General features: G+C 42.4%; 11 protein-coding genes across 11 annotated transcripts; all 11 read left to right on the top strand.

Annotated features, from left to right (window-relative positions):
- Window positions 1–620: 620 nt before the first annotated feature.
- On the top strand, window positions 621–1,127 carry TM35_000331420 (uncharacterized protein; the record flags this gene model as incomplete). The annotated part of the gene is made up of 1 exon (XM_029028898.1): window positions 621–1,127. One exon carries the CDS (start codon window positions 621–623, stop codon window positions 1,125–1,127), a length of 507 nt encoding a protein of 168 aa, XP_028879751.1.
- Window positions 1,128–1,715: 588 nt separating this feature from the next.
- Window positions 1,716–3,176, top strand: TM35_000331430 (uncharacterized protein; the record flags this gene model as incomplete). Its single annotated transcript, XM_029028899.1, has 1 exon — window positions 1,716–3,176. One exon carries the CDS (start codon window positions 1,716–1,718, stop codon window positions 3,174–3,176), a length of 1,461 nt encoding a protein of 486 aa, XP_028879752.1.
- An 896-nt stretch (window positions 3,177–4,072) lies between these two features.
- Window positions 4,073–5,347, top strand: TM35_000331440 (2OG-Fe(II) oxygenase; the record flags this gene model as incomplete). Its single annotated transcript, XM_029028900.1, has 1 exon — window positions 4,073–5,347. One exon carries the CDS (start codon window positions 4,073–4,075, stop codon window positions 5,345–5,347), a length of 1,275 nt encoding a protein of 424 aa, XP_028879753.1.
- A 2,331-nt stretch (window positions 5,348–7,678) lies between these two features.
- TM35_000331450 (dehydrogenase-like protein) lies at window positions 7,679–8,932 on the top strand (the record flags this gene model as incomplete). Its single annotated transcript, XM_029028901.1, has 1 exon — window positions 7,679–8,932. One exon carries the CDS (start codon window positions 7,679–7,681, stop codon window positions 8,930–8,932), a length of 1,254 nt encoding a protein of 417 aa, XP_028879754.1.
- Window positions 8,933–8,997: 65 nt separating this feature from the next.
- On the top strand, window positions 8,998–11,394 carry TM35_000331460 (uncharacterized protein; the record flags this gene model as incomplete). The annotated part of the gene is made up of 1 exon (XM_029028902.1): window positions 8,998–11,394. The coding sequence occupies one exon, from the start codon at window positions 8,998–9,000 to the stop codon at window positions 11,392–11,394; it is 2,397 nt and encodes a 798-aa protein (XP_028879755.1).
- Window positions 11,395–11,784: 390 nt separating this feature from the next.
- On the top strand, window positions 11,785–13,923 carry TM35_000331470 (uncharacterized protein; the record flags this gene model as incomplete). The annotated part of the gene is made up of 1 exon (XM_029028903.1): window positions 11,785–13,923. The coding sequence occupies one exon, from the start codon at window positions 11,785–11,787 to the stop codon at window positions 13,921–13,923; it is 2,139 nt and encodes a 712-aa protein (XP_028879756.1).
- A 486-nt stretch (window positions 13,924–14,409) lies between these two features.
- TM35_000331480 (uncharacterized protein) lies at window positions 14,410–16,302 on the top strand (the record flags this gene model as incomplete). Its single annotated transcript, XM_029028904.1, has 1 exon — window positions 14,410–16,302. The coding sequence occupies one exon, from the start codon at window positions 14,410–14,412 to the stop codon at window positions 16,300–16,302; it is 1,893 nt and encodes a 630-aa protein (XP_028879757.1).
- A 731-nt stretch (window positions 16,303–17,033) lies between these two features.
- TM35_000331490 (frataxin-like, mitochondrial precursor) lies at window positions 17,034–17,588 on the top strand (the record flags this gene model as incomplete). The annotated part of the gene is made up of 1 exon (XM_029028905.1): window positions 17,034–17,588. The coding sequence occupies one exon, from the start codon at window positions 17,034–17,036 to the stop codon at window positions 17,586–17,588; it is 555 nt and encodes a 184-aa protein (XP_028879758.1).
- Window positions 17,589–18,078: 490 nt separating this feature from the next.
- Window positions 18,079–20,355, top strand: TM35_000331500 (uncharacterized protein; the record flags this gene model as incomplete). Its single annotated transcript, XM_029028906.1, has 1 exon — window positions 18,079–20,355. The coding sequence occupies one exon, from the start codon at window positions 18,079–18,081 to the stop codon at window positions 20,353–20,355; it is 2,277 nt and encodes a 758-aa protein (XP_028879759.1).
- Window positions 20,356–22,022: 1,667 nt separating this feature from the next.
- On the top strand, window positions 22,023–23,999 carry TM35_000331510 (uncharacterized protein; the record flags this gene model as incomplete). Its single annotated transcript, XM_029028907.1, has 1 exon — window positions 22,023–23,999. One exon carries the CDS (start codon window positions 22,023–22,025, stop codon window positions 23,997–23,999), a length of 1,977 nt encoding a protein of 658 aa, XP_028879760.1.
- A 574-nt stretch (window positions 24,000–24,573) lies between these two features.
- TM35_000331520 (uncharacterized protein) lies at window positions 24,574–25,731 on the top strand (the record flags this gene model as incomplete). Its single annotated transcript, XM_029028908.1, has 1 exon — window positions 24,574–25,731. One exon carries the CDS (start codon window positions 24,574–24,576, stop codon window positions 25,729–25,731), a length of 1,158 nt encoding a protein of 385 aa, XP_028879761.1.
- Window positions 25,732–26,628: the final 897 nt, after the last annotated feature.

Here is a 26,628-nt window from a genome sequence, read left to right on the forward strand (position 1 = left end):
AAAAAAAAAAGAGAGAGAGAGAGAAAGAGATTGATTGAGGTTGAGGTTATGAGGAAGTGAAGAGGAAGAAAAAAGAAGAGAAAAAAACGAATTAGGTCCTATGTATTTAAAGAAGAAAGAAAAAAAAGAAAAACTTGATGTTTCATTAGAGATAGGAAACAAATGTTTAAAAGAATGGAAGAAAGAAAAATGTATTGTGGTGATCAATGTAAAAGATCTCTCGTGGTGTAACATAACCATTACCACCATCACCATAAATGTTGCTACTGCTACTACAACTACAACTAAAGAAAACTTGTTGTCCTTTTGTTTTAAGGTGATTTGTTTTCATTGCATTTACAAGATGTCCTCCTCTGCATTACTATCTTTTTTATTGTTTATGGGCCTCTCTTTCCTTTGTTCTTTTTTTTTTCTTTTTTTTTTTCTTGTACCCTATTACTATTGCCGTGGCTGTGTCTGTTATGATGGAGAGTGTATAAGGAGACTGCACGTACATACAGAGACACACCCACACACACACAAGCAAGCAAGCAACTCTGATAACCACTCAGAAGAAAGAAAAAAAGAAAATAGAAAGGAAATAGAAAAAACAAGCAACAACAAAGGAGCGTGGATTTGAAATGATTAAAACGAGCCAATCTTCACTAGCGATGATGCGAAGGAGTTGTGTGTCTCGTAGCAATTTGAGAAGCACGGCGCTTGTGGCCCCTGTATCCTCAGATGTGATTAAGCGCGCAGGTACAGATCTCCCTGGTATTCCCCATCAGTTCCGTGTTTGCCGTTCATACCGGCAGTGGTTGAAGTTAGCAGTCCTTTGTCCTCCATCGGCGCTTTGTGAGCTAAATGAACACGCGCAAATGAATGAGCGATTCGTTATTATAATTCGACAGAAATTCCGAGAAGGAGCCGAATTACGTGATCCAGAGCAAATTGCGGTAGCTGTACAAAGTTGTGAAAGGAGTTTGGCTATGTTTCGTTTTCTAGCCGCGGATGGGGCAAAGCGACGGTTTCCTGAGGCAAAACCACGACTTAATTTACATAAGATGGGATTCCTCGAGATGGCGAAGATAAACTACACACAGATGGCAAAGGAGTACTGGAACACGTATGTGATGCGGCGTTGGTGAGAAGACGAAAAGAAAAAAAAAAAAAAGAAGGAATGTGGGAAGGTTGAATGCGCTACACATTGAGAAAAGGAAGAGCTGTACAGATAACACATTAGAATTTTGCTGTACGCTTAATTGCAGAGTGGAAGAGGCGGAATGAGAGAATATTTGTGTACATGGGTGTATAGGTCTTGAAATATAGCATCAGCGCAACATTATAGTTGTGCCAACAAGAACGTATGGGAGTAGAATATATAGAAAAGGAAATCATGGAATAATTTCTTTCTGCTTTTCTACTTAACGAAGAGTATTACATCTTGTTTATTCACAAACGCATATATTCACACGAAGAAGTAAAAAAAAAAAAAAAACGTGAGAGAGATGCCTATACCCTTGCACTATTGTGCAGTTTTTTTTTTTTTCGTTTTGATTGATCTTTGTTTTTTCTGATCTTTTAATCCATTTTTTTTTATCAGTATCTTTTTTATTTTGTTAATATACTTTTTCTTTCTTTTTCTCTTTTTCTTGTCATTTTCTTACTTTGTAAAGTCACGCTCAAAAGAGGTTTGGCCGTTGTAAACGTTTCGCCGTTCACCCGGGCTATTCAATATGAGTTCTGGTTGCATGGGTGTAGATGTCACTGTGGAAGAGGGTAATGTATTGACAGAGAGTGATGATGGTAGCAGCAACAATAATAATAATAATAACAAGAATAACAACAATGTAGAAGTGGGAGGAGACGAGATGGACCTCCAATCCTCAGAAGAGCATTATCTGAAGGATGTAGAATTGGCATTTCATGTCTCTACAGATAAACCACTGAAACGACTACCATGCCCTTTGGAAAAGAATTTACAACAAGAGCAACAACGAGAAGAAAAAGCAAAAGAAGAAACAAAGCCGGAATCTGGATTGGAGTCTGAAGGTTCATCCGAGTATTATAGACAGATATTATTTCAACGTGGTGAAGAACTACTGCAGGCTGGCACACACTTTGATCGATGCGTTGAAGAAGCTGAAAAGCAATTAGATCAGTTGAAACAATCCCTTGATCCACGTATGGTTAGTTTTCGCAAAGAGGGAGATCATCAACTTGGTTTACAACAACCTTCTCTACATTTCATACGAGATCGTTACTCTTTCTGTGAGGCAGAAGTGGAACCAGAGCCTCAACAACCAGAAGTAATACCCGCCCATTCAGATCTCTCATCAACATCCACAAATTCCATTGCCGCTATGGTTACAGTTGCCGATGTACCCCTTAACAGAGCATCCCCTGACTTTTATAAGAAATTGCTTATGAGTCGAGATGATGAATTGCAAAAGGCTAAAAAAGAATTTGAACGCTATACTGCTGAGCTTGCAAAGCACTTTAAGAAACCACCAGTCGTACTTCCCGATCACTTGAAAAACTGTTTTACCGGTGAGAATGTTATTGTTGCGAGAGATCACAAGGGACGTATGGATATTCCCACACACTCACTTAATGAATCCAAAGATCCAAGCCGCCACGACGACGAAGTGGGTGGAACCCTCGTCTCACTGCACACACAATTAGAGAATAGTGTTTGCAGGAAAACATCATGGCAAATACAAGGCGAACAACAAGAACAAATGGCAGTTGATAATAATGATGTGGAACCACCACCGCGATTTACAGTTGTTTCCCTTCCCAACGGTGATGTGCGGGAGTGTGATGCGTTGGCTGGACGGGCGTATTGGGATGCGGCGGAGCCGGTGGATGCGCCCCGAGTGGTGCCCAGTCAACTCTTGGATGAACGCATTGTGGAGGCTTATCACAATTACCGCTATTACTCCCGCCGCTGGCAGGCACTGCTGGTGGATCTCGCGAATGCAATCGGCGGAGAGGACGGCGCGGAGTTGTTGCGCAGATATGAACAACGCGAGGAGTCACTGCCACTTTCACCGCGGTGCCAGCGTGCATTTTACGAGTCGGTTGTGGACTATGATGAGTTGCTGCTGCAGCAAGAGACTATTATGGAGGCGGTAGAGCGGGACCTGGAGGAGTTTCATGCTCGTTTACTTGATAGTCCTGTAGTTAATATGTAATGTGATATATATGTGTGTGTGTGTTTTTTTTTTTTTCTGTTTTGTTTTCTTTATATGTGGAATTGTAGAGTAAAAGAGAGAGAGAGAGAGAGGCCTTTTAGCAGTGTTGCTGAGACTTTTTTTTTCTCTTTTTGTTTTTTTTTTTCATTCTTTGCTATATCTATGCATATTTCTTTTTTTCTCCCTTTACTGTTCCTTTCTGCCGTATCTCTTTTTAGACAGACAGGCAGAGAGACAGACAGACACATCATTTTATTTCATTTTTCTCTTGTTGTATTGCAATCAAAATATATGTAAATAGAGGAACATGTTGTAGTGGTTTATTTGACAGTTCTTTTTTCTTTGTTTTACATTTCTTTGATGCATCATTTTGAATTCTTGTTAACAGATTTCTGTTACTGGTATGATGGTGTGATTCTCACACGTGAAAAGATATGTTTGTTATTTCTCGTTATGATATATATACTATTCTCTACAGGTGATCTTTTCCCCCTCCCCCCTTTTTTTTCCTCTTTCTTTCCCAACCTCTTTTGTGTGTTGATTTACATTAAACTCATAGAGTTATCTATATAGATATAGTGATTCATACATATATATAGAAAGAGAACGAAAGAGACCACACGAACAGTGTAGATCAAGTTGAGAAAGTACGTGTGATAATATAGAGAAATAACGAAAGGAAAATCGAGTTAGCGAAGGAAAGCGTGAACAAATAAACTGAGGAGAGGGAATCAATAACGGCAGTCCTCCTCCCTCCCATCTATCATAAAGAAAAAGAAGAAAAAGAAACGTGTTTATACGTTTAAACGTGAACAAGGTAAAAACAAAAAAAAAAAAAGCGAAACTTCAAAGACAAGACAAAAGTTCATTAAAATTGAAAAGGAAAAAAAAAAAAAATGCGTCGTACCTTTTGTCGTTTTTCTACTCTTGTGAAAATAGGCCGCGGTGCGGAAAATGTAACGGAAACGGCTAGTAATGCGTTATTAGAGGCCCTACAAGTACATGGTTACTGTTATGTGCAGCATCCATTTATTCAAAAAGAGATATTGGATCAACTTCATCGCGATAGTCGTCAGTTCTTTGAGCGTTACATTCTTGATCTCCCCCCTGCGGTGGCGACGCCGAGTCCCGCTGGTGGGAAGCGCCCCGCCCCGCGAACGGATATTCTTCCCATGACTCCGCACGAGTTGGAGAAACTCACGACGCCGTCTGGTTTCCGCGGGTACTACCGCTACGTTGGGGCGAGTGGGGTGGACGATGCGATTGAGTGCTTCTCCGTCGGCCGCGAGGTGCCCAACCCGGCGGAGCTGCGGGAGCCGTACTACCGGCTGAGCGGCTGGGCCCCGGCGGAGTACACGCCGCTGATTGCGCGGCCGACGCCGTGGGAGGTGCTGCTCGAGCACCCGTGCGCAGGCGGCGGGCGGGGGAGCGACACGTTCATGGCGGACTATCGCGAGATGCTGCTCGCCTATTATGATCTCTGCGCCGCCGTCTCGCTGGATGTGCTGCGGCATATCAGTTGTGGGCTCGGCGTGCGGCCAACCACACCGCAGGGGGGCGCCGATCCAAACAGCGATTACGATATGGACTTCTTCACACCATTTCACGACCGCTGCGATTGTGATCTGCAGGCAAAATATTATCCGCCACTCGGACACGTCGTGCGGGGCGGACGCACACAAGGCGTGGAGGTGCGGGCAGGCGCAAAGGTGATTCGACGTAAAGGACCACTCGCCCAACCACACATCAACAGCAATAATAATAACAACGGCAATAATAATAATAATACTAATAATAATAACAGTGATGAGATGGTTCGCCTTGATACACACAAGGATCTCAGTACTGTTACACTACTCGCACAGGATGCCCTTGGTGGTTTAGAAGTATGGGATGATGAGGAGGAAAAGTACATTACGGTGCCTGTACTTAATGATGCGCTACTGGTTAACGCTGGTATATTTCTTGAGAAATGGACAGGTGGTCTGCTGGAGGCAACACCGCATCGTGTGCGAAGTGTGAAGGATGGCAGCAGTCGCTGCAGTGTTGTCTTTTTCTGTCTGCCCAATCACGATGCGAAGGTGGAACCGCTGCTGCAGCAGGATGAGAATCCTGCATTAGATGCACAAGAGGGATTCTACGCCGGTGATTTGATGCCAACCGCACAGTAAGAGAAATAGACCTTTGTTGTTAAACAGCACACCACGAACTATATCATTACCGTAGAAATAACGATAATACCTATATGAGGGAGAGGTATAACAGTGGAAGTGGGTGTGTCAGATTTGATTTGTTTATTTACATTTTTTAAAAAGGAATACATGAAATACCGATTGGAAAAGATAAAGAAAAAAACGGAAGGAGAGAGAGAGACAATAAAGTGAAACAAAAGAAGACGAAAAAAAAAAAAGAAACAACAACCAAAAGAGGTGATGTGAGGACACTTCAAAAGGGTCAACCTAGACTCTGGGAGTTGCGGATGATCATCATATTATATAGAGATGAAGAGAGAGAGAAAGAGAGAGAGAGAGGGTGAGGAAATAACATACGAAAGAGAGATGAGGTGTACAGATGGGAAATAAGAAAGATAAAGAAAATTAAGAGAGAAATTAAAAAAAGAGAAGGCAATGCCGTGCTTTCTTTTCCTATTATTATTATTAATATTATTGGTGGTGGTGGTGGTGGTGTTTTAATTGTGGCTGCATTCGGGTGTGGAAAAGGGTTATTATATGGCCCCATAGATTTGTTTCTGCGATGCTGTTCACGAGAATTAGCAGCAGAAGGAGAAACATATGTATTGGATGAGAGGAAAAGAAAAAAAAAGGAAAAAGATAATAGAGAGAAAATAAAAGCTGAACCAAGTAATGTTTTGCCTTATTAACTCTGCCTGCGTTTGGTATACTGTGTGATGTTGCAGCAGCATAGATAACATAGATTTTGGACGAGGAGTTCATTTCTTTTTGTTTGTCGGTGTAAAATGTCTTCATTGGATTGTTTGAACTACTGGCGGTAAATCAAAAAAAAAAAAAAAATGAAGTTTGACTGGAGAAGAAGAAGCCTGAGAAATGAAGAGATCCAAAAATAATAATAATAATAAAGGGAAGAAGACTAAAATCAAAGAAGAATAAGTATCTGTTTCTGGAAAGAGATATGTTTGCCGTGTATTCTTGGAATTCTCTTTTTCTTTCTTTCTTTCTTTTTGTTTTCCCTCCTCCTCCTCCTCCCCACTCTTCCTCTTCATCATATTCTCTCTTATTCTGTTTGTGTGTATGTGTATAACATACCTACAAATGTATCTAACACATTGGAGTGTATGTGTGTGTGTATATGTGGAAGAGTTCTCTCTAGTAATGTATTCCCCTCATTGTTATTATTATGTATGAATAAATTATTTTTTTTATTTTTGTTTTCATTTTTTTTTTATTTTTGTTAAGAAACCCATAGTGCTACACTTAGCTGTAAAGGTACGCTCTTCACCCTTACAAAGGTAAAAAGAAAAACAAAAAAAACGAAATAAACTATTTCTGTATATATATACACACGAGAAACCAAAAAAAGAAAAAAAAAAATGGACTTCCTTGATGAGACTGTGATATACCCCATTATGGCGTTTATCCGCAACAGCCGTATGTTGGTGCGCAAGTGCCAGAAGCCAAACTACAGTGAATTCACCACATCTGGAATGGCAACACTTGTGGGATTTGTCGTGATGGGATTCCTCGGCTTCTTCGTGAAGGTTATTTTCATTCCCATCAACAACGTTATATTAGGCGCATAGTCTAGTCAACAGTACATCCAAACACAGATTTATATATATATATATATATATATATATATATATATATAGTTGTGTTTGTGGAGAGAAGAAGAAGAAAAAATGAAAGAAAAAAAGAAAAAACGAAAGAGAAAAGGAGGAACTGCTAGTGATGATGATGATCTTCTTCCCTTCACTGGCATGAGAGCTGCAATCGCCTAAGTGTAACAAGAGAAATGAAGAAAACTCAGATCTGGCGAAGAAAGCAAAAGAAGAAAAGGGAAAAAAGTAGAAAATGAAAAACAGAAAAAAGGAAGAGGGGGGAATATCTAAAAAGAAAGACAACAAAAAAATGAGAAACTCTGATTTTTGCAGAGTTTTGGATGACTTGTTATTATCTCTTTGTGCGTGTCTTTTTTTTGTTGTTGTTGTATTCATTTCCCTTTTCTCTTTCTTGCACATGTATAACTTCATGTGGTTACTGCGTGAGAAAATACTTTTTTTTGTGTCTTATTGCGTCTTGCTGATATTCGCTCACAATGATCACCACCATTTTCGCTCTTTCTTTCTTTCTATCTATCTCTGTTGTTCCTTATTGTTTTCACTGCCTTAACTAATGACCCTAAATTTTCTTTTTTTTTTAATTATTCCCTCTCATTTTCTCATTTTCTCTTTCCCTCTATATATTATATACAAGCACACATAAACACATACACCCATTTATATATAAATAAATAGATATATATATATGTCCGTGGCGAAACGCTCCCTCAACGTTGGTGTTGTGGGAATGGGTAACATGGGTGTTCCCATTGCCCGCAATATTGGATTTAAATCCCGCGGTGCTGTTTATTTACAACTACACAGCCGCACTCTGCAGAAGGCCCGCCGTGTGTGTGATGATCTCGCCGTTGACGGTGCCGCCTGTGCGATGCGCATACACGACCGCTACGCCACCATGACGAAATGGTGTGATGTGCTCTTGTTGACACTCGCCGATGTTGGCGCCGCCCGACATGTGCTGCTTGAACACAACGAGGCTCTCGTGCGCAATGCCCGCAAGGGTCAAATCATTGTGGATCACACCACTGTAGATGCGGAGACCTCGCGGGAGTGTGCGCATGAGGCGGAGCGGCGTGGGGCGTACTTTTTAGATGCCCCGATGAGTGGCAGTCCGCGTGCGTGTTTTAATGCCCAACTGCTGTTGATGGTCGGCGGCCACGCGGAGTCGTTTCAGCGATTACTTCCCATCTTTCACATGTACGCCGACCATGTGATTCACATGGGCGAGAGCGGCAGCGGCTCCGCGACTAAAATGATCACGCAGGCCCTCGTCGCCGCCCACAACGCCGCTGCCGCGGAGGCCCTCACGATGGCCCACCGCCTCGGCGTGGAGGATCAGAAGAAACTCGTGCAGGTGTTGGACGCCTCGTGGGGGGGAAGTACGATGCTGCGCCGCAATGCCCCACTCCTGCAGGATCTCATCCGCAATCCAGACAAACTCCCACCAACATCCACCGCCAGTGTAGATAAGCTGCTGCAGGATCTCTCCCTTCTTGATGCCTCGCTTTTAAAGCAAAGTCGAATAGTAACAAGAGGAGGAAAAGGAGAAGAAGAGGATGAACCGTTTCCGGTGTTGGATGCCGCACTGCGTTCATTAGCAGCAGCCTCCGATGCAGGTATGGGTGATCGTGATATTGCAGCTGCAGTGCATTACATACAGGCCGGAGAAGCCGAGCTGCGGAGTCGACTTGTAGCAGAGAAAAACAAGAACAAGAGTAGCACAAATCAAACAAACGTAAATGAGAATATTAATACTGGTGGTTATAGTCTTGGTAGTGGTAGTGTTGTTGATGTTGGATTTGGGGATGATCTTAATAGTAATACTAATAATGATGATAATGTTAATAAGAACCAGAGTAGCAGTATTGGCGGAACAGCTACTAGTACTACTACTAGTACAGAGAAATATACTGAGTTTGGAGAGGAGGACTTTTATTAACGAAAGATGTTCCTGAACTTGTGGTACCTGTTTTTATTATTATTATTATTCTTATTGTTTCTCTGATGGAAACAGGTGTGGGTGTAAGTTCAAAGGATGTTGGATTCACAGATATACAGTTGAATATGTGCCGTAAGGCTGTACCTATTTATTGTTCTTGTTTTTCCCTGATGCTGGGGCCAAACCAATTAGTACTTTCTGTTGCTACTAATATTACTATTATTAATATGACTACTAATACTTGTACCGCTATTATTCTTCTTTTTTGTTATTATTGTTTTTATTGTTGTCGTTGTAATATTGGCGTTTATAATACAATCTCACTCTTTTTCTCTCTCTCTCTCTCTCCTCTCACTTCACTTCATAGTTACAGAAGCGAGTGCATAATGGAAATACCTTCACGATGGCCGGATCCCGTTGATAACAGAACCTCCGCAGTGTTGGCAGATTACAAGTGGCTTCCAAACTGTCGTCATGATTTATTTCAAATGTTATTAGAACAGGAAGAGGGAATCGCACGTGTTTACTTTGCAGCGGAGGTGGAACTCGCTATTGCTATACCAGTGAACAACAGTGAAAAGGCAGATGGAAACTATTCTGCCCATAAGAACAAGAAGAGTACAAGTAGTAGTAATCATAGTAATAATAATAATAGTATTAATAGTAGTAGTAGTGGTGGTGCAGCTATTCCTCCTGCTGTTGCTAGTAGTATTAGTAGAACTAGTAGTATACATGGTGAAGGTACGTTAAGGAGTTATGTAGATGAACAAACAGAGTCTTCATATTATGATAAGAAAGATCTCTGTTCTGTGAGAGAAGATGGGGAACTACAAATGCATTGGACTACCATAAAGGCCATTGTATTACTAACATGGACGGGATTATATATATATAATACAAACGCTACCCTATTACGTTATGTCTCTCTTGTCGATATAGATAAGGTGGGAATTATCTTCGATGCTTGGATGTGGCTTCGAGTGATGGCATCTACACATCCCGTGGAGGAAACACCACTACAACGTACATCCTCTTCTACTTCCTCCTCTTTACCGTTATTATCTCCAATCTATCAAGAGCAACAACAAGATGTGTTATTCCGTATTGTACCAGAGAATGAATCTCCATTGGCGGTACTGCGTGTGCTTTTAGGTATTCTCTCTGCCACCCACACAAAGGGTGCACAATTTGTGGGCTTTTATCACGACTTCACACTTGTGCAACTCCCACAGTTAAATACATTCGGTGTTTGTCATTATCCCGCCTTGCCGCTCCTCCGGTATAGTGATATGTGGACAGAAGTACGCAATCCACACAGTCTCATTGCTCACTTGTTGCTGCGGCATCAACTCGCCTGTGGGAGACCACCACCAATGCGCTACAATCTACACAACGACCCCACCGCACGATGGAGTACTGCCGCTATTAAAGAACGACAAAAACAAAAACAACAGCAAGAGGAACAACAAGAAAAAGAAAAAGAAGAACAGAAACTATTATTATATTCACCTATTCATTTTCCTACAGAGTCCCAGTCGGTTTTGTTTGCTGCCGATGGTACGGCTCTTGTTTCACCGCACTTTTCTTCATTATTATTAGAAGGATGTGTGTTTCCGCGTGTGATTCGTAAGAGTAGAAGTCTCCCATTATCACCGTCAACACCACCGAACTGTCCACTCGCCACTTCAGAAGCCTCCAACTCTCTACTGGAAGTAAACTACATGAGGAGGGAAGAAGAGAAAAAGAATAAGAAGAATCATGACAACAATGATAATAACAATGGGAATGATATTAACAAGGTAGCGAAACCAGATATTTCACCGCTTCCACCCCGTTCACCTCGTGCCGTTGTCAATACTACGAATACTAATATTACCATTAACAATAATACTAGTAGTATTATGGATAATGCTTTCAGTTCAGGTTTAACAACACCCGCTGTGCATAGGCCCTCATATGGAGACCCGCATTTCTTAACAACATCACCATCACCACGCATACCAGAGACTCTTAACGTTTATCCCGCAAACCCCACACCAAACCTGCAGGAAGCTGAACAGAGATTTATACCACCGAAACCCACTAAAGTGATGAGTATGAAGACCAGTCATGAAGAAAGAGTTATGACTCGAAAAGAATCCCCTACTAAAACCCCTAGTAGACACACCTCTTCAGTAGAATGGGATTCCACCATTGAACATATGCTGATGATGCTAAACAAGAGGCAATCTGAGCCATCTGATCGCGAATACGCTCGACACATTACACAGGACCTTCTTTTACATACAAAAGAATCTCAACAACAACAACAACAAGAAAAGGTGTTGCCAAATCGCAGTCGTGTTGTTGCTCCTAGTGATGTGAGTAGTAATGATGAAAAGAATGTTGTTCATGTTGATGGTGTCTTTTATCGTCTATCACCCGCTGTGAGTTTCATTGCCTGTCCACCATTTCGAATGTAAACTGAAGTATTACTGCATATTGCTCCTACTGTTCTTGTGTAGAAATACATACAGAGACACATATTTATATATGATTGCATATTTTTGAAAGAGTAAAAGTGAGGAATGAGAAGAAAAGAAGAAGAAAAAAGAAAGAGAAACATCAACGGAAACTTTGCAAATGTTGAGATGTTTTGTGGGGGAATTTGGGTTTATGGTTGGTGATCATTTATTTCTTCTTTTTATTCTTCTTTATTTTTATTTTGATTTTTATTTTGTGGCACCTTTCTGATATCTTTATTCCAAACAAAAAAACAAAAACAAAAGGAGGTAAAAAAGAGGAGACCTCAAGAAATAAACAAGAATACACGGTATATAGAAGACTATATATATATATATACATATATATACATGAGCCAACAGGTGATGGATAAGTGTTCCCCTTATAATTTAACTCAACTTGAGTCATTATTACAATCCATCCGCGCAGCAGCCGCAGTTGCACGCATCAATCAAGCCCAATGTGCTCTGCTTCTCCGACGGCTGCAGTTTGTTGCGGTTATGCTATCACGACTACCGGACCCAACACCAACACCGCAGATCATGACAGTCTTTCTCGCCGCGGATTTCCTCCTACAATGTATGCACTGCGATGACTATTGGCAGAAGTTATTACGACATCATTTCACTTGTAGTGCACTCTTCGATGGTGTACTTCAGCGTATTCCGCAGGTGTGGCATATGCACTCCACAGAGAAGTGGGCAGCAGAGAAACAAACGGCTGTCAAACAGGATGAAGTGCAGTGTGCAAAACTCTTTCTAGAGATCATGGGAACAGAGGAGTTAAGAGATGGTCCCATTGCCACACTAATACAACAACAACAAGAACAACAACGTGAGGGTTCACTTGTAAATGATGTAGTTCTTACGAAGGAAGAAATTATTAACGCTTTCCGGCGTCATAACTTAAGTGAATGGAAAGTGCCATTTGAGATACTCACCCCACCACCATCATCATCATCATCTTTTTCTTCTTCTGAAGGTGATGTACAGAAGAAAGATACTACAATGGATAGTTTTACTCCAGGGTTTCTAAACGCACATAATGTGTTTTCCACAGAGCGGGGATATAGTTACAGAGGAATGTCTGTAGTATTGCGGCAATTAGATGGAAAGTTTGTCGATGTGATTTCTCCAAACACAGTTATGAGTTTTGTACAGGATATGGTCTGCCGTTCACGATGGTGTCATCCAAATGTGGTTCCTTTTATTGGTGCCTTTACAGAGAAGATGCAATCCTCCGAGGAGAAGTTGTCTGAAGATGGTAAAGGTGAAATAACACCCACACTAGCACTTGGGATTATTATGGAAGACGTTACACATCTCGTGGCGGAGTCCATAACCAAAAGAAATACCAACAACGACAATAATAATAATAATAATAATAATAATAATAATAATAATAATAATAATAATAATGGAACTCCCAATATGTATAGACCATTGTATACCCTTCGCCCTATGAAGGGTATTGAGGATGCGGATGTGACGTATCGATCTCTGCATGATCTTCTCTTTACACAACGGCGTCGCTTTACAATAGCGGAGGCAATGGAAATAACACTGCAAGTTGCAGACGCACTTCATTATATTCTCATGGATGAACCACAAGTCCCAGCTGAGACGTCCGCAGCGTGGATGGAGGTATCACCATCACATATTCTTGTCTCTCCGTTATTAACTCAGAGGGAATGGAGAGAACAGCAAGAACAAGAACAACAAGAAGAAAGAGAAGAGGTGGATGTTGGCCGGGAAGAAGTATGGGAATGGCCGTCAAACAATGAATCCCCTACAGTTCCCACAAATTCCATTGGCGGTGAGAGTTGTATTCAATTACCGTCACCCGGTTCATTTGCGGTCATGTATGCTCCTCCACTATATGTGGAATATGGACCATTCAGTCGCTGGAAACCCCATCCACACGCCGCAAGTCCAGTCTGTTATGCTCTTACACAACTTTTTATTGCTCTTATCAGTAATGAGCCGCCGTACCGATCATTTGGGCGACAAGAAGAACTTGCTATGTGTGTTTTTGCCAATCCAGAGTTGCAAACATCAAATTTGTTCGATAATGATAGTGATGATGATGATAGTGATGATGATGATGTTCCTTTAGTGCGAGTGACCATACCGCTTGGGTGTGGTATCCCGTCTTCTTTGCCTGTTGAGGTACGGAACTTGTGTAAACGTGGGTTGTCGCTGCGGAGTCCACGACAGGAGCAATTGCAGCAAACAGAAAATGGACTAACACTTGAACAGTTTCGGGAAACTATGGAGAGGCTGTACGAAAATAGTATACAACTTTCATATAATCAAACCACTGAAACAGAAGAGGAGTATTATCATCGTCAGTGTTATTCACTTTCTGGTGATAATAGTGTAGGAGAGTTGCGGCAGCGTGATCAGAGTGAATCTCCTCTCAATGTTGAAATGGTCCCACCCATCAAGCAGGTGGACGATTATGGGGATCTTCTTAGTATGGCGTATTAGGTACTTTTATCATTTATATTGCTTTTCTTGCTTCCAACCTATTTGTTTTTAGTTTTTTTTTTTCCTTTTTCTTTTTTTTTTTATGATCATCCCTCTGCATTTAGTTCAAGTGCTGTTTACAACGAATTGAAAAGTGACGATATTTCTCTTTCTGCGTTTCGACTTTTTTTATCTTCTTCCTCTCAATATATTTATACCCAAAGGGAGTTTTCGTTTCTGTGGATGAATGAACTGCGGCTATACTCTTTTTTTCTTCGTGCTGTGATTTTTCCGTGTGTGTGTTTTTTTTTCCTATTTTCTTTCTTTTTATTTTCTCATTTACGGTCATTTCGCTAGTAAAGGTTTGTACAGGAAACATACTGTCTTTCCTGGTTTACTCAATACATACAAACCCCTGTTGGCTACAGGTGTAAAAGAGAAAAGATTATCTATATCTATCTATCTATCTATAAATACATATCTGTTTCTGTATTTAACCTATAGTAGATGGATCGTTCACCGTCTTCGAAAAGTTTTACGGAGTTACCGAAGGACCTCAATTCCGTTTCGGGCAGCAGTAATCTGAAGGATGAGATGAACCACGGCAAAATGCCAACAGAGAGAAGGGTATTATTTGTTAAGGATAAGATAAAAACCACAGATATTCAACAAGAAAAAGAAAAGGAAGAACAAGGACGGGGTTTTGGTTCCCCATCTAAGGCTGTAGAATCACTGGAACAACACTACACTAGAGCTGTACAGCAACTTGAGTCATTAAAAGAAATGTACGATCGTCTGGATACACATAATGATGATTTGGAAGATAATTTCATGCTACTACGCACACGTCTGGATGCCCTTCGTGCAGTACTTGTGAACCGTCTTAGCAGAGCTGCGAGAGAATTACGTAGTGAAGTACATTTACTGCGAGAAACGGTGTCTTTTCTCATGCAGGACTTTGCAAGTGATATGCAATGGTATCAACAACAAATTCTAAACCGTCTGCAGTTCACAACACCTACGGAGAAAAAAAATAAGTCATCACTGTTATTGCCCTTTGCGACATTCCAGCCTACACATACACCCACTGGGTCAGCTATTGGGATAACGGCTAATAAGGAAGATACGTCCAACAGTTGGGATTCACCAATGCGGTGGCGTGAAGAAATTGTGCATAATTCTCAACAACTCGCATTACAAGCTCCTCCAACAACAAATTCAGGAAAGGGAGGAGTTCAACAAAGTGATACGACGGGATTTCAGGAGGCTCTTGAGCAGTCAAAGAAGCAACAAGCAGAGCTTGAACAAAAACTAGCTCAACAACGTAAGAGTCATGAGGAACATATGCGTAGTATGAAGGCACTATATGCACAGAAGGAATCTACGCTAGAACATCGTGTGAAATTACTTGAACACTTTCTGAAACGTGAAGGCAAGAACGCACACCTTCTCCTTGATGATAGTATGAACTCACGGACATCATCCGAACACCGCAAAAACAGTGGCAGTAGTAGTAGCAGTAGCAGTAGTAGTACTAGCAGTGAAAGCGATAGCAGCAGTAGTAGTACCACCAAAAAGAAAAGTAAAAAAAGAACGAAGGGAGGGAAAAAGAAGGATGCCGTTAGTGCGTGGTCGAGCGCAAGTGATGCTCTCAAGCGATCTAAACATAAATCACGTGCCTCTGATCATCCTGCTGGCCACAGCAAGACCAAAAGAAAAGAATTGGAAAAACGGGAAAAGGAAATGATGCGACGTTACAAGGACGACGTCTCTTCACACGATGAAGAGAGTAGCAGTGAACACTCAAGTGATACTGCAAGAGGGGAGCGCTCCTATCGTCGTCCTCACAGTCGAAGTCGTCGTCGTCGTCGTCGTCATGATGAAAATCATCGAGAAGAAGACTTCTCACCTTCTGATATGTGGAATGATGACCCGTTGAAACAGTCAACACGATATCGAGATGTGGAACGCCGTGTACGGGCGCAAATAGTACACGGCAATCAAAGAAGTAAAAGAAGAAATGGATCGCCGCAAACGGAGTATCGCCTTCGTCCTAATCCCTCAACAAAACGTGAGGAGAAGGAGTTGGCAGTGGCCGCCTCTCGTCTTTTAAACGCCGTCAGTGGGGCATATCAAACAGAGTCCATGCGGCAAAGACTGAAGGAGGAACAACAACAACAACAAGAGCGGTATGGTCGTTACCACGCAGATGAGGAAGATGTGTCGAATAGACTTTATTATCTGCGGCGAACACCACCGCAGCGTCCAGTGACGATTACGTATCTCGCGCCTGTGCCGAAGAGCGGCGCGGTGCCCCGACCGGATGCCTTGTCGGATGTATCGACGGTGGCCCGTGGTTTGTGGGCGGAGAAGTTGTTGCTGCAGCGATCTGGACGATAGCAGGTTTCACGGTAATATAGGCTGAGAGTATAAATTATTATTATTATTATTATTATTATTATTATTATTATTCTGTACTTTGCAACGTTTTTTTTTTTTTTTTCATTTTGTCTCTTTTTTTTCGTTTTTCTGGATCTTTTATTATTATTATTATTATTATTATTATTATTATTATTATTATTATTATTATTGTTAATCGTGGTTCTTTGTATATCCTATATGTTCGGCTGATGCTGGTACTTGTTGGTTAGATATAATGTAGATTTTGTACTCTCTGTGCGTCTGTGTCTGTGTCTGTGTCTGTGTGTGGGTGGTGGGGGAGGCTCTGTACTGTTATTGTATTGGTATATTTACATTTGGGGAGTCAATGGACAACATTGGGCTTCTTGAGATGTGGTGCTTGCACCGAAGTGTACCATTGTATGTGCGTGTGTGTGTGTGTATCCTAATATAATCTGTATTTTTAACTATAAATGTATGCTGTTAAACTGTTTTTTTTTTTTTTTTCCTTATCACATATACATACATACATTACACACATTTTTTTTTCTATCCACTTTTTTTCTTCTTTCTCCTCTTTCTCTCTTCATCCTCACCTATTATTGCTTGTAATGATACGTTCTAATTGAGAAAGAAAGGTTATATATATAAGAGGATTCTGTGTCTTTTTTCTCTTGACTTCATCTCTGCAGTTTATATATCTGTGAAGGTGAATACGCTACTCATAACGGATGCGCCGTGTAAGAAGAAGAGTAACTGTACCAGCTTTCCTACCCATTACAACAACATCATCAATAGCAACAGTGATAACACGGCGTTTACTCACAACTGGTTTGTATGGTCGCACGCAAAGTTGTTATTATGCGGCAACGCGGTTACTCGCGTGTGGTGTAAACACTGCAGGCCACTCACGTCTCGGTATGGACGGCTTCACAGATGTCACGTACAATACCGCAGCCGATGGCTTTCTTGAAAATATTGATAACATTCTTGAAGATATTGCTGCTGATGCCATTGATGATGTAAATCTCTCTGGTGGTGTGCTCACCATTGAGACCACCTCACGTGGTACATTTGTGTTAAATAAACAGGCACCAAATGTGCAATTATGGCTTTCCTCTCCCATTTCCGGCCCTCATCACTATGATATGATTCTACCAGAGAATAGTAGTAGTAGTAATAATAGTGAAGATGTGCAGTGGCTTGCCGATAGTGATGGACACTCGCTGAAGGAGCGGTTGGAGAAGGAACTCACGGAGGTATTAGGTGTGGAGGTGAGACTCTGAAGAGAAAAAAAAAACTGTGAAAAGGAATAAGGGAGGAAAAGAAGAAAAAAGAAAGGGAAAAGGTGAAATAAAAGTAACCTTTTGTATGTGGGATCCTCTATACAAGATTCGAGACTGGAGGATTATGCGATGGTTTTTTTGCATTCTTTTTTTTTCTTTACTCTGATGTTAAATATATATATATATATATGATCTCCTTTCTCCTTTTTTATCTATATGTATTTGATGTTTGCTGTATGATTGACTTTTCTTTTTTCCCCACTCTTTTCTTTCCCTTTTTCATGATAGAACCGTAGTAGGAAGCAAGAAAATTATATAAACCAGGAATTTGGAGAAGTTCCAGACCAAATAAAAAAAAAAGACACTCAAGTCGAGTCACAAAGACAAAAACAAGGAAAAAAAAAAAAAAGAAAGACTAGCCGAATAAAGAGAGAGTACAATGGCAAAGGAGACGAAGGAAAAGCAATCACCAAAAAAGGAAAACAAAGCAATGTTAGTTGATGAGGCATTAAACACTCAAGCGGCAAACAACAATAACGGGTTATCCAAGACTCACGCTCACGTTTCTGATGAAGTCTGCAATAGTCCTCATGCGGCCACGGCCCCGGCCGGTTCTGCTCTCCACGGGTTGAGTGCACCCCCGCGGCGTCTCTCCCTGCGTGCCCGCGATGCGGAGGGCCATGCGGCAAATCACACCGAGCCGGTGAAGACCCCGCGGCGGCCCTCCACGCAGGAGCTCCAGCAGCACCCGTCCCCCCACGCGGATGCGAAGAAGGCAACAGGGCCGCGGGACGAGGGGGAGACCTTCTCGGAGTTCGGCTCCGAGGCCCCAGAGGCGGCCACCGCGGCGCCGCCGAAGCCCCTCCCACGCCCCACACCAAACACCACCAGCACCACCGTCACAAAAACTCCAACCGGTGCGGTGGCCGTAACGACGCATCGGCGGTCGTTTCATGGAAGCGGGTGGGCATCGCTGCTCAGCAGTGCACGGGACACAGTGGAGCGCACACTTCTCAACGAGACATCGCAGGCGGTGCGTATTCCCGATAATTCCATCCGCATTGTCTCACTTGAGATGGACGGCGATCGGATGGTGGCGGAGATCGCACTTGTGCATGAACCAACTTTTACAGAGACGACTGTGCAACAAGCACTCGACACGTATCCATTTGATGGGATGCGAATGCTCTTGCAGATCCATGATGAGAAACCGCAGCAGCCAACAGGTCTTGGCGCCGTACTCGCCGGCATGGCAGGCCACAAAGATGACAGTGTTAACAAGAACAACAACAACAACAACAGTCATAATGTTGTTAAGGATGGACATGAGAGTGAGAGTGTGTCAGACCCGGAAAGTTTGGAGCTTGTGGAAGAAAAGGGGGACGAAGAGGCAAGCGCCGCCACAAGAACACCTACAGCAGCAGCAGTACCCGAAGCAGAAGGAGGAGCTCCAACAACAACAGCAGCAGCAGAAGCAAAGCCGAAAGATAGCGAGCACACAGAGAAGCCAAAAGCACAGGATAATACCGCAAAGTCACCGAAGGCTAATACCCCAACACATAAAGGAAAGGAAGCCTCTACACCTCGAACTGCTGGATCGCCACGTGGAACGAGTAATGCTACTGCAGCTAAAGCTCCTCGTACTCCACGTACTGGTAATAAAACAGATGCGGCTAAAGCTCCTCGTACACCTCGAACTGCTGGATCGCCACGTGGAACGAGTAATGCTACTGCGGCTAAAGCTCCTCGTACTCCACGTACTCCACATGCTGGTAACAAAACAGATGCAGCTGCAGCTCCTCGTACTCCACGTACTCCACATGCTGGTAACAAAACAGATGCAGCTGCAGCTCCTCGTACTCCACGTACTCAACATGCTGGTAATAAAGCAGATGCGGCTAAAGCTCCTCGTACTCCACGTACAACTCGTCCTTCGGGAGGTATATCACCTGAAAGGCGAGGTTCACGGTCTCCCCGTGGAGGAAGTCCACCTCCTCCAGGAACATATTTTTCATTACGGTCTCCTCGCGCAGGAAACGCAACACTTTACTCCACCATATCCCATACTCCACGCACGTATGGATCAACTACACCACGGCGTCCCTCAAGACACAATGCGGGAGACAGAGCTGCATCCAGTGAACGTGCTCGTTCACACACACCAACGGGACGCGGCGGGAGAAATTCAGAACAATTACACCAGCAAGCACTTGCATGTAATGCCATTCTTGAAAAGTGGAGGAATAATGGGTTATTGCGCAGGAATGATCCTCCTATTCCACCACAACGAGTGATCCGTTTGGGATGCTCGCTTGGGCCACACACACCTCGTATGTCAATTCCTGCCGCAGCCTCTGACGCTGATTCTCATCCTGTCGAGCAACGTTCTGCATCTAATGGCGCTCGTTCCGGTGATGAGAATGGAATCACAATGAATTATCATGCGGTTGCTGTTAAAAGAATTTATTCCTTCCACGACGAAAATGAGGAAAATCATATTCCCCCTGCTAGTGCACCAGATCCTGAGGATACAGAAAGTGACCATTATCCATATCAGTATCACTCCAAGCCGCAATCGCAATCGCAACCGAGACGTCATTCGCCTCTCAAGGACACACCTGGCATCTCCCATGGATTGCGGTCACCAGTACGAAATAACAGAACGCAGACACAGAGTGAGGATGTGCACCATGGATCTGCCCCTAGCGAAGGTACATCTATTGAATGGGAAGAAGTGTATATCACTGAAGAAGTAAGATGTGAGTGAGAGATATGTAAAGAAGAAATGAGATTAGAAAAAAAAAAATGAAGAAGTGATTACATGAAAAAAAAGATGTATTTTTTCCTCCGAAGTCTTATGTAGGACCACTGCACTCCAACAGTGGGAGGAGCAGTGGTTTTTCGTACAATTGCTTGGGGTAGCATGGAGTAAAAGAAATGATAAAAGTGAACAAAGAAAAATTGAACCAAAGACTTTCAAAGAATAAAAATATACAAATAGTTCTGTTATACGCAAAAAAAAAAAATATATACATAGATGTGTATATGTATATATTAAATATATATATGTATATACAAGTAGTAAGGGTAAGGGTATTGTATCACTATTACAAGAAAGTGAAATATTAACTATCAATTTTAACGGTATTCCTTCGAGTTCTCTTTGATTGTCTTCTCCTGTTACCACTGCTATTTTTTTTTTTCCTTTTTACGTTTGGCTATGCCTTCTCTCATTTCTTCATTTCTTTGTTTTGGTGAATTTTACTTTGGTATGAAAACGCTGTACTAGTGCTTTTTTTTTGAGAATTTTTATTTCGTTTATGTATATGTTTTTTTTTTTACTTATTTATTCAGATATGAACAAAGTCATTGTTTTTTTTTTTTTTATCTGTATGTTTAATTACCTTTTTCTATGTATGTCTTTTTGCGAACTGGTGGGTTTTTGTGGGGGCGAAACGAATTACAAAAAAAAAAAGAAGGAGGAAAAAGAGAAAACAAGGATGATTATGTTCAGCAGTGTGGTACTGATAGTGTAGCTTCTCCTGGTAATGGCTGCCATTGTTGCTGTTGCCGCTGCTGTTCATATCTCCTCTACCCTTCATAAGCCATTATTGCGTCTCCTGCACCTTTAAGATATATTTAATGATGGTACACCGTACTTTTGGTTCGCCCCACAACAACAAGAAGGGAAAAAAAAGAAAGAAAAACATGACAAAATCCCAAGAGAAAGGAGGGATAATGAGTGAAGGTAAAAAAAAAAAAGGGTGATGGTGATGTTGGATACGCTCATATCTGTTTTTAGTGTGATTCCGCACTATTTTATCATTCCTTCTCAATCCCGTAACAGAGAGGTCTGATAAGATGTGTTTGTATCCCAGTACCACCTCCGCTGTTTTGTCATTGTTGTACGTTTTCGTGTGTGCCAATTATACGGGAAATAAGAGCACAACATTTTTTTGTAGAGGCGTACTCTTTCTTTTTTTTTTCATTGTTGTAGTTTTTTACATTTCTTCTTTCCCACATTTTTTTCTTTTACCTTTCTTCCCTTCTTTTTTTTTCCTGGTTTTGTTCATGTCTCTTGAATATCTCTCCCTCTCTATCTCTCTCTCACTCTATCTGTGTATCTATCTATATCGCTTGTTATTTCTGCATACATGAGCCTGTATCCGGTTTATCACGTTTGCTGCTCTTTGCCTGTCACTGCCCTGACATAGACTCATATCCACGTTAACGAAAGGGGGAAAAAAAAAAACATTTAAAGAGCGAAGTATATATATATATATATATATATTGCAAACAAAAAGACGAAAAGAAAAAAAAAAGGAAATTAAGAGATAGCATCAAGTACCGTTACCAGTTCTAATACTACTATTACTACTAGTAGTAGTACTAGTACTATATAAATTATCATCGTTATTATTCATAGTATCAAACATGTCACGGCAAGAAGGCCTTGATAGTGAAGAAAAACATACATTGTCTACTCCAGAGATCCATCATGTTTTGCCGAACCCACCGCCAGTTCCCACAACACGTGGTCCACCGCTGACTGGTAGTGGGCGTACACCGAGCGGGCCACCACGCGGAACACCCAAACGATGGTCTGTGCGATACTCCACCGGCGTTAGTTGCAGAAGTGAAGGAGATCCACTACATGCGAGTGCGGTAGGCACCCCAGAGGCTTCTGCAACCCAGCGGAGTGGAAAGTATACAGTGAAAGGGGCGGCACCACTTGTGCCATCGGCACCCGATGCGGCATCTAAAACCCCTGAAAGCGTAGAGTTGTTTTGGACTATTCATACTGAAACACCAACGCCGACAACATCTGTGGTGTTTCATATTGAGAAGGGGGCCTCTACGATACCTGATGAGAATTCAAGTATTGCCTTTGAGGTGTTGGAGTCGATGGCGGCCACTCATGTCAGTCAAGCTCCACTGATGGTGCAGGAAGGGCAACAACAACAACAACAGCAAGAAGAAAAAAGGGAAGAACAGGAGGAGGGAAAAAAGGAACCCAGGATAGAGCTTGGGGTGCTGGAAGGTGCAGGACAAACCAGCACCGGGGTCTCCCGTGATAATACTACTACGTTTAGTAATTATTTTAATGGCATCCGTGATGTTGCGAATCTCGATGATGATGATGAGATGGATTCTCTACCAGCAGCGTTACCACCACCACCACCAACGCCACATCCAACCGCAAACCCAGCCACCTCCTCGCGGTTTGGTAATACAGCAACTAAACTGGAGTTTGGGAGTAAACAGTCTACTGGCATGAACGGGAAGAGTGTCGCAAAAGGAAATGGAGTGCGGGGAGGAAGAGTGCCAGAAACAACAAAGAAACCAAGAACAACAACAACAACACTAAAACCAGCAGTCTTCAGATACTTGGGGCTAACACCCCCGCCACCGGTACTACAACCACCAATACGATCCATTCTTAACGAAGTGAACGCGTGGATGGAAATAGTATCACATGTAGGGAATATGGGTTTCCAAAAACGTTACCTACAAGATTCAGATCGAGCTTTTCGTGATATGCAACGTGAGACGGAAGTACTTCTTGCGGAGAATGCTATAGCTGAGAAGGGACTTCGTGAGGCCAAGGGCCGTTATGTTAATGCTCTTGATGAGTGTGACCGCCTTCAGAAGGAAATACTTGAAAGAGACCAGATGCGCAATAAGAGGAAGAATGACAGTCAAGCTATGGGAGAAGAAGAAAGAAAGCGAAGAGAAGAAGAGGAAGAAAAGTATGCAGAGGAAATAGAAGCTTGGCGGATTGAGAAAGGTGAGCTTTTAGCGCAGAAGGCGTTGCTATTGCAAAGACGCAATGAATTACAACACCATCTTCGGCGTGGTACAAACATTAAAAATGTAGCTACTGTGTCTCGTCCTCAGCGAACTTCACAAGATCGAGACGATCAAATTGATGGATCTATTCCACCAGCAGAAGATCTTGAAATAATCCAAATGCGGTTAGAGATAAAGGAATCGCGGGTTTGTTTTGAAAAACTTGTTGAGGCTCACCAAGTATTGAAAGAAACACGGCGTGTGCGTCAACAGGAGATTGATGATGAATGCAACACTCTTCGCCAAACAGTGACAGAAACAAAACAAATTATGGAAACTTGGCGCAGTACCTTGCAGACATCTCTTTACGAAGCAGAACGACTGCGAACCGTATATCAAAAAGAAGGTGAAGACTCACTTGTGTTGCTATTAGAGCGGAGTATAGAGGAAGCAAGGGCGTTACTGAAACCTAATGACAATATGTCTGTTTCGGGTGACAGTATCCGTTCGCGTGGGGCAAGTGTGACTCGGCGTTCGTCTCTTAACTCTACTCCCCGTCGTGGCGCAGGATCGTTTAACTCTCCCCCAACACCAGCATCACGACAGATTCGTCTCAACTAAATTATTTACAGAACGAAAGGTGGGAAAGAAAGAAAACGAAAAAAAAAAAAAACATATCTGCTTCTTTTGTCCTCTCTCTCTCTCTCTTTTTTATTTCTTTCTATCTATCTATCGATCTCTCTTTCTTTCTTTCTCTCTGTGTACGTTTATGCGCATGTACCCAGCGCATCCGTGGGCTGATCAGAGGGAAATGCTGCTGTTTTATCTGTATTTATATAGTATTGTATGTTTTTTTTTTTTTTTTACTGCTCTCTTTCTTATTCTGATGATTCTGAAGTCTTTATCGTTTCGTATTCACAAATGTATTTCTTCGTCTGTTGCGTTTATTTGACTTCCCCTCTCCTCCTCTTTTTTTTTCTCTTTTTTCTTTGAATTGTAATGTATCCTGCCGTACCACTGCAGCGGAAGCAATACACCTTCTTTAAAGGAGAAACTAGGACGAACGAAGAAGGACGAAAAGGAAAACTAAAGTAAACAGTACTCACGAGGTTACTGACTTAAACAGATACATAGGCTAACCTATATATTTTATCTATTTATTTATCTACAAGAAAAAAAAAAAACTGAAGGAAAGATGCCGGCTAAAAAGAAGGGTGCACGAGGGAAGACCATCAACCTCATGGACTTTAACGATGAGTACATTCCCGAGGATAACTTAGATTGGGCAGTGGAAGTTCCTCAGGAGAAGACACAGGAACAGGTGGTGGAAGAGAAACTTGCCAAGAGAGACTTCAGTCGCATTGCTAATAATGCACTCGCAGAGAACGGCGGTTTCCGTGATGCGCCAAGTGCACAAGTCAATCGCTCAAGAGGCATGGAAGATCTCCAACCACCGTACGTCGCTCACTTTGGAAACTTACGTAATGGAACAACAGAAGAAGAGTTTCTACGTAACTTTCATGAGGATGTCATCGTTACGTCACGACTCATTAGTCAAGATGGAAAGAGTTTTGCGTTTGTGGAGTTTAAAACAGCACAGGCACTCGCTATTGCCCTCACAATGGACCAAACTATGGTAAAGGGACGCAAGCTCTACGTAGACTTAGCCACTGCCAAGCAGGTGGAGCGACTACATGGTCATAGTGGGCCTTCACGGCAAAATGCAGCGGGTGGTCCACAGCAACAACAATCCGGTGGATTGCAACATCTTAACCTTACTCGTGACGCTTTTGGCACTACACAAGGTGGCGGTAACTCTTCTCCTGGAGAGCGTGATATGGGCAGTCGCTCTGGATTTGGCTCCCGCAACGATCTCCACATCCTGGCGGAACTCTCACGAGACACGTTAGGCACTGCCACTCGCGGTTCCGATGGCTCACCAACAGGAATGACACCACCACCAGACTTTGGAAACTGGCGTAATGAAGGCCCTGTGGCACAGCCGGAGTTTCAGCCAAATCTGCGCGAGAACCGCCGCAGTGATGGAGAGTTGGACCGTCGTGGCGGCGGTGTTCCTCGTAACAACAAACGTCAGAGTCCTGTATCAGCCGGTGGTCTTGCAAACTGGCGTGATGAGCCTATGGTACAGCCGCCACCACCCCCAAGCGCAGGGAATGCAGAAGAAAGTAATAACACTAACACAGCCGTTGGATCTACAAACGGCGAGGGTGGAAGCAACGGTCGAAAGGCAGGTGGTGATGCCTGGTCACGCGATGGTGCTGGTCGCGGGGGGAATCGTGGCCCACAGCGCCAGCCTCGGGACGACAGTAAATGGGAAACGTTGCGACGGTAAATGGGGAGAGAGTGAAGGTTTTTTGTATGTGTGTGTGTGTGTGTGCGTTAAAGGCGAAAAGTAGGGATTGCTGGGGCGTGACTGTTGGTTGTTCAACGAGGGAAAAAAAAAAATAAAAGAGAGGAAAAAAGAAAAAAAAAAAGGGTTTGTTTGCAGGCGGCAGTGAATTCTGCATCACGGCCTACATGTCACGGATTTTTTTTTTTCTTTGATTTTTATTTCTTTTTTTTTTTTCTACCACCTTCTCATCGCTACAACTGCATTTGTCACTGCCAAAGTTTTACACTATTGTTACTACTTCGTTATTTTTGGGGTTTTGCTACTGCTGTTTGTGGCGGTGGTGGTGTTGGTGGTGGTCATTTTTTGATTTCTTTTATTCGTTTTGTCAGAGATGTGTATTGCCGTGGAAGTGGTGAAAAATGACAAAGCAAAGAAAAAGAAGAAGAAAAAAAAAAGACCTGCATCGCACGTGACTGCAAGAAAAAGTTTGATATTGGAAAGAATATTCTCGCAGTAGCAGAAGCAGAAGGTAACGATGAGCATGCAAAACAAAACAAAAAAAAACTCCTCCGAATAAAATGTAAAACGACACCATACCCGCGCAATAATAGTAATAAAAACACAACGTCATCTTTGTTTTTCCCTTGCTTGTGGCCCTTGTCGTCGTCACAGCTTACCGCGCTTAAATGTGTGAAACGATGAGAAGCCATAGAAAGCAAGAGGAAAGAAGAAGAAACGATAAAAAAAAAAAAAAGAAATAAAGCATATAAAAAAAAAAAAAGCGAACATCGCAATGCATAATACAAAGATATATTAAAACTGCAAAAGAAAAAAAAATAAGAAACAGGAATAAATAATAAAAAAAAAAAGAGGCTCGCTGCCGACCCCCTCCCCCTC

The sequence above is a fragment of the Trypanosoma theileri genome, assembly GCF_002087225.1.
Source record: "Trypanosoma theileri isolate Edinburgh chromosome Unknown TM35_Tth_33_V1, whole genome shotgun sequence".
Taxonomy (NCBI): Eukaryota; Euglenozoa; class Kinetoplastea; order Trypanosomatida; family Trypanosomatidae; genus Trypanosoma; species Trypanosoma theileri.